The sequence below is a fragment of the Agrilus planipennis genome, unplaced genomic scaffold (genome assembly GCF_000699045.2).
Source record: "Agrilus planipennis isolate EAB-ADULT unplaced genomic scaffold, Apla_2.0 scaffold7, whole genome shotgun sequence".
In the NCBI taxonomy this organism is placed as follows: Eukaryota; Metazoa; Arthropoda; class Insecta; order Coleoptera; family Buprestidae; genus Agrilus; species Agrilus planipennis.
In genome coordinates this window covers 889,985-899,191 of record NW_020439340.1, presented here as the reverse complement: position 1 = coordinate 899,191, position 9,207 = coordinate 889,985, and the positions used below count along the sequence as shown (strand labels likewise).

At 29.9% G+C, this 9,207-nt stretch overlaps 2 protein-coding genes and 1 long non-coding RNA gene across 4 annotated transcripts; 1 reads left to right on the top strand and 2 right to left on the bottom strand.

The window, feature by feature from the left end:
- Positions 1 to 24: 24 nt before the first annotated feature.
- On the bottom strand, positions 25 to 2,522 carry LOC112905713. Its single transcript, XR_003231974.1, has 3 exons — positions 1,158 to 2,522; positions 347 to 419; positions 25 to 124 (listed from the first exon to the last, which is right to left on the bottom strand). It is a non-coding gene; the product is annotated as an uncharacterized LOC112905713 (long non-coding RNA).
- A 795-nt stretch (positions 2,523 to 3,317) lies between these two features.
- Positions 3,318 to 5,453, top strand: LOC108734176 (WASH complex subunit 1). Its single transcript, XM_018465607.2, has 3 exons — positions 3,318 to 4,534; positions 4,602 to 5,113; positions 5,171 to 5,453. The coding sequence occupies exons 1-3, from the start codon at positions 3,823 to 3,825 to the stop codon at positions 5,372 to 5,374; spliced, it is 1,428 nt and encodes a 475-aa protein (XP_018321109.1). The 5' UTR covers positions 3,318 to 3,822; the 3' UTR covers positions 5,375 to 5,453.
- Positions 5,454 to 5,719: 266 nt separating this feature from the next.
- Positions 5,720 to 8,258, bottom strand: LOC108734163 (NADPH-dependent diflavin oxidoreductase 1). 2 transcript variants are annotated; one of them, XM_025978622.1, is made up of 7 exons: positions 8,176 to 8,258; positions 7,675 to 7,903; positions 7,369 to 7,620; positions 7,177 to 7,312; positions 6,421 to 7,089; positions 6,133 to 6,359; positions 5,720 to 6,072 (listed from the first exon to the last, which is right to left on the bottom strand). In XM_025978622.1, exons 2-7 carry the CDS (start codon positions 7,827 to 7,829, stop codon positions 5,844 to 5,846), a joined length of 1,668 nt encoding a protein of 555 aa, XP_025834407.1. In that variant the 5' UTR covers positions 7,830 to 7,903; positions 8,176 to 8,258; the 3' UTR covers positions 5,720 to 5,843. The 2 variants fall into 2 exon arrangements, with proteins under 2 accessions (XP_025834407.1, XP_025834406.1); XM_025978621.1 differs by lacking the exon at positions 8,176 to 8,258 and having other exon boundaries at positions 7,675 to 8,167.
- Between the last annotated feature and the right edge of the window lie 949 nt (positions 8,259 to 9,207).

Below are 9,207 nucleotides of genomic sequence, written 5' to 3'. Positions count from 1 at the left end.
CAACAGAAAAAGGTTAAAAGAAAATCCATAGATAGATAAACTCCATAAATAATTTCATAATTAATTCATCCCTTCAAAACCAATTCGAACTCTCCAGTGAATCTCCACCATTTCCAGAAAGAAACTGAAAAAGAATTACAACAAAATCAGATATTAATTGTTTGAATAATTGTTAAGTTAATACCTACAGACTATTTTTTATTTTAATATGTAACTCTTAAATAAATTTTGAATGAAAATTTAATCTGTTAAGGGTTATAGCAACGTCAGTAATAAAAATAATTCAAAATAGAGCACAAGAATATATAACATTTAAATATCGTCATTAAATTAAATAAATCCTTACCCTTCGAGAAAAAAAAAACTATCGATTTGACCTATGAAACGCAAGACGAAGAAATTTCTTTTAGATGATCTACCTGAAAAACAAAACAAATAGAAAATTCATTTAGGGAAAAATAAGAACGACCTTTTTGAATCATGGGATTGAAACTGCACCCAGATAATTTTTAACTATAATGTTCTATTCACTGATGTCCCATAACAACTTTAACATAAATTTTGGTAGTTTCAGTTAGTTTAAAAAAGAAAAAATTAATTTATCAAAAATAAAAAATGATGGTTCCAAATAGGGAGCTGAAAGTGCACCAAGGCAATTTCTAACTATAATTATCTTTCCACTAATTCCATACAAAAATTTCAATACATTAAATATTTTCGTTCGTTTAATAAGTAAGAAATTGATTTATCAAGAAATAAAAAATAGATGGGACAAAGGCACTGTTAGGTGCTACAATCTCAAGTGAAATGATGCTTCAATTAATGCCCAGATGCTTCCAGTTTACGTAACGTTCGTCCCTATTAGAGAATTGGTTGCATTAAGCAGAAAATACAAAAACAAAACATTAAAAGTAATACTGAAGTCCACACAAGTCCCTGTTACAAGTGAACAAAAATTTAAATGTGTAAATTAATTTTAAAACGCTTATAATTACTCCATTATTATAATTCAAATTATATTTAAATTCTTTTTATTATAAACATGGAAAAATAAAAATATATTGTAATTTAGACACTCTTGACTCTTGATAATGACCTTTTCCTGAATAAATTGATATTATAGATATTGAAATATTTTTTATTTTATTCTAACTCACCGTTGTTGATGGACTAGTTGATATCGTTCCAATACAGGACCCAGGGAATTTCAGAAAAAATATTCCCCACACATTACAGAATAGACAAACTAATACATTCTCTTCGTACAAGTTTAAAAAAGCTAAATTCATACAAAAAGTAATGCATTAAACTTCAGAACAAATTTTTAATTGCTACTTATATCAAGACGAACAAAATGTCTTGTTCTCTCGATCGACCGTTCAAACATACGACTGTCTGATGAGAAAGAAAGTATTCGGAAAATAAAAGAGAGAAAATTGCGCTTGGAAAAATGTCATATCTATTCCTAACTGCAAAAAAGGTTTTATTACATTTAAAAATATTAAATATAGCTGACAACCACCGCGAGAATAGTACAGCTTCAAACAATGAAAGAGCTTTCAGCTTTGGTTCGTTCATTTCAGAAAAAATATTCCCCACATATTATAGAATAGACAAACTAACACATGATCTTTGTAGTACAAGTTTAAAAAGATAAATTCATACAAAAAATAATGCACTGAATTTCAAAACAAATTTTTAATTGCTATTTATATCAAGATGAATAAAGTATCTTGCTCTCTCGATCGACCGTTCAAGCATACGACTGTCTGATGAGAGAGAAAGTATTCGGAAAATAAAAGAGAGAAAATTGCGCTTGGAAAAATGTCATATCTATTCCTAACTGCAAAAAAGGTTTTATTACATTTAAAAATATTAAATATAGCTGACAACCACCGCGAGAATAGTACAGCTTCAAACAATGAAAGAGCTTTCAGCTTTGGTTCGTTCATTTCAGAAAAAATATTCCCCACATATTATAGAATAGACAAACTAACACATGATCTTTGTAGTACAAGTTTAAAAAGATAAATTCATACAAAAAATAATGCACTGAATTTCAAAACAAATTTTTAATTGCTATTTATATCAAGATGAATAAAGTATCTTGCTCTCTCGATCGACCGTTCAAGCATACGACTGTCTGATGAGAGAGAAAGTATTCGGAAAATAAAAGAGGGAAAATTACGCTTGGAAAAATGTTATACCTATTCTTAACTACAAAAAGGGCATTATTATATTTAAAAATATTAAATGCAGCTGGCAACCACCTCGAGAATAGTACAGCATTCAAGCAATGAAAGAAATTTCAGCTTTGGTTCGTTCATTTCAGAAAAAATATTCCCCACATATTATAGAATAGACAAACTAACACATTCTCTTTGTAGTACAAGTTTAAAAAAGTTAAATTCATACAAAACATAATGCATTAAATTTCGAAACAATTTAATTGCTATTTATATCAAGATGAACACGGAAAATCAAAAATAGAAAAGTGGTAAAAATGCAAAGTACATTTTTGAAGAAATTGTACACATACATTGATATTACTACATATTTCGCTTTCGATTTCACTACATCTTTTGCTGCCCGAATTTGCAAAAATTACAATTTTTCGAAAACCATTTCACAAAAGCACTTGTGGAATTTTCCAGACTGTTACGTATTAAGGACACGGTCAGGATAGGCAAAACTGGACAAGACTACTGGCGCAATCGACGACGGTGGTACGGAGAGCTTTTGAATTAAAACGCTCAGTTATCAATTATTTTAAAATAATAATAATAAAATTACAACAAAATGAATCAACTACAGGCCCGGCCTGACAGAATTGTACATGTATCACTAAAATATTTAAATTATAAGTAGTACATATAAATAAATAAATTTTGTACAGGCATCCGTATCAGTTAGAATTTAGCATAGAAATATATAAGAAGCCCACGTGTTATTATAAAATTACCCCTTACGATTGTTTAAATTGATATACAACGAAAATAAACCCATGTAAATTGCAAAATAATAATTTAATCAAGTAATTGTAAATTAAGATTGTATATTTTTTATTAGTATTACGCGGCATTAAATTTTCTAAATTTTAATGAAAACCGCATTTAAATCGGTTAAGAAATAACTGATTTATCCCTTTTCAAAGTACCTTATGTTAATTTTTACTATAAGTGGCGCCTAGTATTGTTTACATTTGCAGGTGTATTGAACTTGACCTACATTTAATTACTACACAATGATGGCCGCCGATGTAACAGCCAATCAGATGCATGTAGTTGCATAGAATGAATGAAACTTGCATACTTCAGTCAGTAACCCTCGATGCTTTGGAAGATGTAGTTCGTTGCATCAAATTTTTGCTTATAATTACGTAAAAATACACAATTATTCTTTTATTCGATGTTTTGTCAATAATAAATGTTTTAAATCGTTAATACAACTAAAAACAAGTAACTTGCTCAAGTAAAACACCAGAAATGTACATTTTTAACCGAAAATGCGTTCATAGAATATGTGTTGATTGTAAAGATTACCGTAAAATAATAATATAACGGAAGTTTATGAATTAATCTTTAATTGCAGAAGAGTTTAATTAAACATTCAAATAAAACTAGGTACGCCTCGCTAATTTTACTAACAAAATTGTATATTTTCAACTCAAGGTCATCCTTGTCATTCTTTTTCATGCTAACATAACCTAGCTTTTTGTACTGTTATAAGAATCGGTATTTTCATTCTTTCGGTGACAAAACTATATTGTAAAAGCATAAAATGGGTGTAGTATTAGTGTTTTTGTTTTAAAAGTAATTTAAAATGAATTGCAACTATAATGTGCCAGTTATTCCTCCAAATCTACGAAGAGAAGAAACTATCGTCCAGATAGCAGATACTTTAGAATACTTATCAAATGTTACTAACGATATATTTAACAGAATTAACAATAGGATCGAATCAAATACAAGAAAACTTGCTTCTATTCAAGAAAGAGTTAACATTGCAGATTCAAAAGTTGAAAAATTAGCTGGTGAGAAAAAGGCAATTCAAATATTTTCAAGTTCCAAATATCCTGCTGCTAACTTGAATCAAAAATATATTTCAATTTTTGGTAAGGATGACAAAATACAGCCAAAACACACAAAATTTAAGTACAAAGAAACGGTCAACACCAAAGAAGAACCTTCTGACCGCCTAGAATACTATCATGTCAAATCAAAGAATACTCCTGCAGATTATGAAACTAAAGGACTAGGAAAGATTCCAGAAGACATTGAATTTTTTACTGATTTGCTACTGTACAACACAGGAAAGAATTTATACCAAGACTATATTACATTAGATCCTCTTGAAAACTCTGAAATTCCAAAACAAAACAACCAGTCATATAAATCAAACATTGAAGATGCTCCGGTGTCAATTACAGACCAAACAACTCTCAGAAGTTCAGATGAAGATTCTTATTTCTATTCGCCAGATTTAGGAGAAGTGCCTTCTTTAGAAGTACCCCTAGATTTGCCAGATTTACCAGGTAACTTAGTAATTAATAATTAACTGATTCTTATAATTGTTCTAAAGTATTCTCTATTTCCTTATAGGAATTGCAGATGACTTAAGATATGAAGCAGCTGAAGAATCCTTTGGTATTGCACCTTCAATTTTAACACCAAGTGATCTAAAACGTTTACCTGATACTAATATAACACATATTGATAATTTTGAAAACCATACAATTGACAAAACTAATTCTGATCTGTCTGAAGTTGATACAATTCAGGATAAACCTCTACCTGAAATTAAAAAAGAAGTAAAGCCACAACCACAAGTGGATGTGTTTAATAAAGTTGTGGACCCTCCACAGCAAAATATAGATATCAATATTAAATCTGAAGTTGATAATAACGTGCCTGAAAAGACTGAAACTCCTGAAACGAATATTTCCACAAACAAAAAACAGGATATCGAAGTAGCAAAGAGCAAAATGAAATTAGATTTACCAATTTCAAATGATAATGCTCATGCTACTTTAATGGAAGCTATTCGAAAAACAGGAGGAATCCAGAATGCTAAACTACGACCCATATCTCCTAAAACCTCTGACGTTTCAAAAGTAATTTTGTTAATACTATTAAATACTGTTCTATTTTCAAATATTTAATTTTTTTAGACTGGCGGTGATCTTATGGCAGATTTACACGCAAAATTGTCCCTTAGAAGAAAGGGAATATCTGGGGCGAAAAGTGCCGAAAATGCTCCTATCGATGCCACCTCTACATTAGCTAGGATGGCTGAACTGATTCCCCCTCCGGCACTAGTCAGTAGCAGCGGAGGAGAAACGGATGATACTGACGACGATGACTGGGACGATTGATAACGATTATTCCGTTTGCGTATATAAGTTTACATTATAAACATATTATTTTTTTGAAAAAATATAGAATTATTAATCACTTGATTAAATTTTATTTACCCTGAACTTTGATATTTTAATTAATCTTAAAAAAGACAATTATGAAATTTTAGTTGAGATTGTTAATATGGATTAATTTTAATTAAAAATACACAGATATTTTTTTAACAGCCCAGAACTAATATATTTACAAATAAATTGCATACAACCAAAACAAAAATGATAATAAATTAAATATTTATTGGAATAGTCAAACAATAAACAAAAATCATTGACTACTTACATACTAAAAATTATATGTGCAAATATAAATAACAAATTATTTTGTTTATATTTTCCTAAAACTGAAACAGTAAAGTAACAGATTAATTAAAATATCATACTACAAGCATGCACAATTATAAATGAATCAACTACGTATTACCTTTCATTATGACCACGTTTCCTGCTGATATCGATTTTCTTTCTCCATATCAACAATATATTTGGTAGCTTCAATTTCGGACATTTTGCCATATTTCTGGCAAACACTGACGAAGGCTTCGCGAACCTGTTGAGGCATATTCTTTGAACTACCCGCTATAAATACACAAGCATTCCGTTCTTTAATTAAGTCCCAAACTTGCTCTGCATGCTCCTTAATTTTATGCTGCACATATCTGTATGTAACGTAAAAATACAATTAAACAAAGATACTATCAATCTGAAAGCTAGCTTACACTTTTTCGTCTTGATCTCTGGAAAAGGCACATACAAGTTGAAGTTTTTCTTGTTGATGAAGCTTTTCAAAGTCTTCTCTACAGTGAAAATCTTTATCTTTGTTTCGACAGCCAAATATTAACATTAAATTATTGCTGTCTGCAGTACCCCTTTTAGCTCGGTCTAAAATATAACTTCTAAAGGGTGCCACCCCCGTACCTGGTCCAACCATTATGATAGGAGTATTCTAAAAAAGGTTAAAAAGTTATTCTTACATTAACAACTCATCAGCAAATATATAAACTTACGTCGTCGTTTGGAAATTTAAAGCACCCTTTTTTAGTCCATACGGAAACAGTATCACCAGGTTTTAAATCAGCCAAATAATTTGAACACAAACCGTACCGTTGTTTTACCATTTTAGTTTTGTATTTTACAACTGCTACGAGAATATGAATTTCGTTTTCGTGGGCAATGCAACTGCTGGCAATTGAAAATTCTCGTGGTTTAATTGGTGTTAGTATTTCGAAGAACATTTCTTGTGTTATATTGCTAATTGCATAGGGAAAATCGCCCAACACTTCAACTACATTTCGTCTAGGTCTATTAACGTAATTATATAACTCGTTTTGTCCTTGTGCTGATGTGAATTCGTAAAATTTTTCTCGCTCCAAATCACTTTCAGTTAATTGTGCCAGGATTTCAAACGAATGCCTTCGGGGAAGGGCCGATAAATCGAAGTATTCTTCGCACAATTGGCGAAAAGTTATATCTTGTCTTAAAACAGGAGGTACTGGTATCTCTGGACTTAATTCAGAGAGTCTAAATACTGTATCTGGCGATATAAATACATTATTTGACTCCAGTATTTTAAAGAACTCAAGTACTTGTTCTGGTCTATTTTTTGGCCTTAAAACTAAAATGTCTCCAGGCTGGTATTTCTGACCATTTGTTTGAAATTTTATTAATCTAACATCCTAAAAAGAAAATCAAAATGAAACATACAGCTTAAAAGTTTGTAATTTAAGTTAGAAAATTACTAGTTAATACACTTCATCACCTACCTGGAAATGTGAACCATCAGTGGTCCTTAAGTTATCTTTAATAGTAACAAAAAACTCTTTGTTAGATCGAGTTGAATAGTACATTGAACCATTCCTAAGACTGCTGTTTGGTTTTAAGAATGTAGAAACAGACCATCTATACAAAGCAAAATAATATTAGTAATGCTTAATTACAAGATTAATAAATTTTACCTAGGATTAATCTTCATGTGTTTAGGAAGGGGTTCTATACTACTAGGTAAAGGATAAATCTTTAATACTTCATTCCACAAATTTTCAATCCATGGATCTACCACAGCATCATATCCAAGATCATGCTGGTCATCTGCTAAGCCCATATTAACCAAGACTTTACCTCCTAATTGTAATAATCTTTTGTGCAACCTTTTAGCTGCAAAATTAAACTTAGCATAACTTGAATCTCCCAAACCCAAGACAGCAAATCTAAAATGATTATGGAATAAAGGAAAAGTTTTGTAAGTAGTAACTGACACTTACTTGAGGTTTGAAAGGGAATCAAGGGGAAGATTTTTTCTTAGAAGAAATTTCCAAAACATTTTCATATTATCAGGTTCTTCACCCTGGCCTGTTGTTGAGCAAACAAATATAACGCACTTTTCTGCAATTAAGTCTTTTATATTATATTCATCCATAGGTTTAACAGACCCAGTAAAGTAAAAACGTTTTGATTCTCTCCAAATCCTCTCAGCAACATCTTGTGAATTTCCTGTTTGTGAACCGTACAAAATTGTAATTGTTCCATTTACAAACATACTTTTGATTAAAACATTAATAAATCAATGAAATTAATAGTTAGCAACATTAAAAAGCACCAACGGACCAAAGGGCAATTGGCACAAAAACTAAACACACACAATAAAACTAAAAAAGGTTGTAATGTCTGAATTTTAACTTTTTCTAGTTATGTATGTTAACACGTTTAATTAAATAACACTGAATTATTTATCGGAATTTAAGATAAAATTCTCATTTTCATACCCTAGTATTTTGAGGTTAGAAAGGTTTGACGTTTATAGTCAAGGTCGTTCTTTTTAAATTCAATATTTCCTTGCAGGTATGCAAAACCGTATATGAGTTGTATGTTGGGTTGCATACAAAACGTTAAGAACATTATATTAATATATTTAAAATTTAATTGTATTATTTATTGGCTTAAACACTAATTATTGCAATAGAAAATTTATTTATTTCTTTATTATTTACATGTTTATCCATTTATTCATTTTATTCAGTATTTGTTTAATTACTTTACCGAGTATTTCTTATTTTTTATGCTTTACTCTTTATTTATTTATTTGTTATTAACTTATTTATTGAAGCAAAAGGAGATATTTAGTAAGAACCATACAGATCTAAAAACAAAAATCTGGATTGAATATTAAGAAATTTTCCTCATTGACCTCTCTTTAAATTGTTACCAAGGAAACGTTTACAAATTTTATAATTTTCACTGTTTACATTGAAAAAATTATGTGTTTACATCATCTGCACAATTATTTCTCATATTATTATTAATGATTATTTTCAATGTGAATAAATGGGAAACTTAAAAATAAGTAATTTCGTGAAATTTGCCAAAACAGACTTATTTATACCAATATGTCGAGAAATATTATGACAATTACTAAATGGTTACCATTGGAAAGTGAAGAACACATGAATTTATTTAGTGGATGCAGACAATTAGAACATTCAGCAATTAAGCTTTTCGAAAATATTGAAAAATTTGTTTGGAATATTGAAACTTGTACTAACGATCCAGAAGCCATTATTACCGGAGAATATATACTAAAGGTAATTTATTTAAAATGTACTGTTTATTTTCTTTCAAACGACTCATTTAAATCAGTGCAATTTAAATTTCAGGAACTGGAAACCCTTGCAAACGAAGTGGAAAGTACTGTAGACAGTTTTAAAAAAGTTTTTAATAAACTGAACATAACTGGTCCCCCCATAGCATCTTTTAAATCATCTTATTGGCAAAATACTCTGCAGAAAGCAAAGATCAAG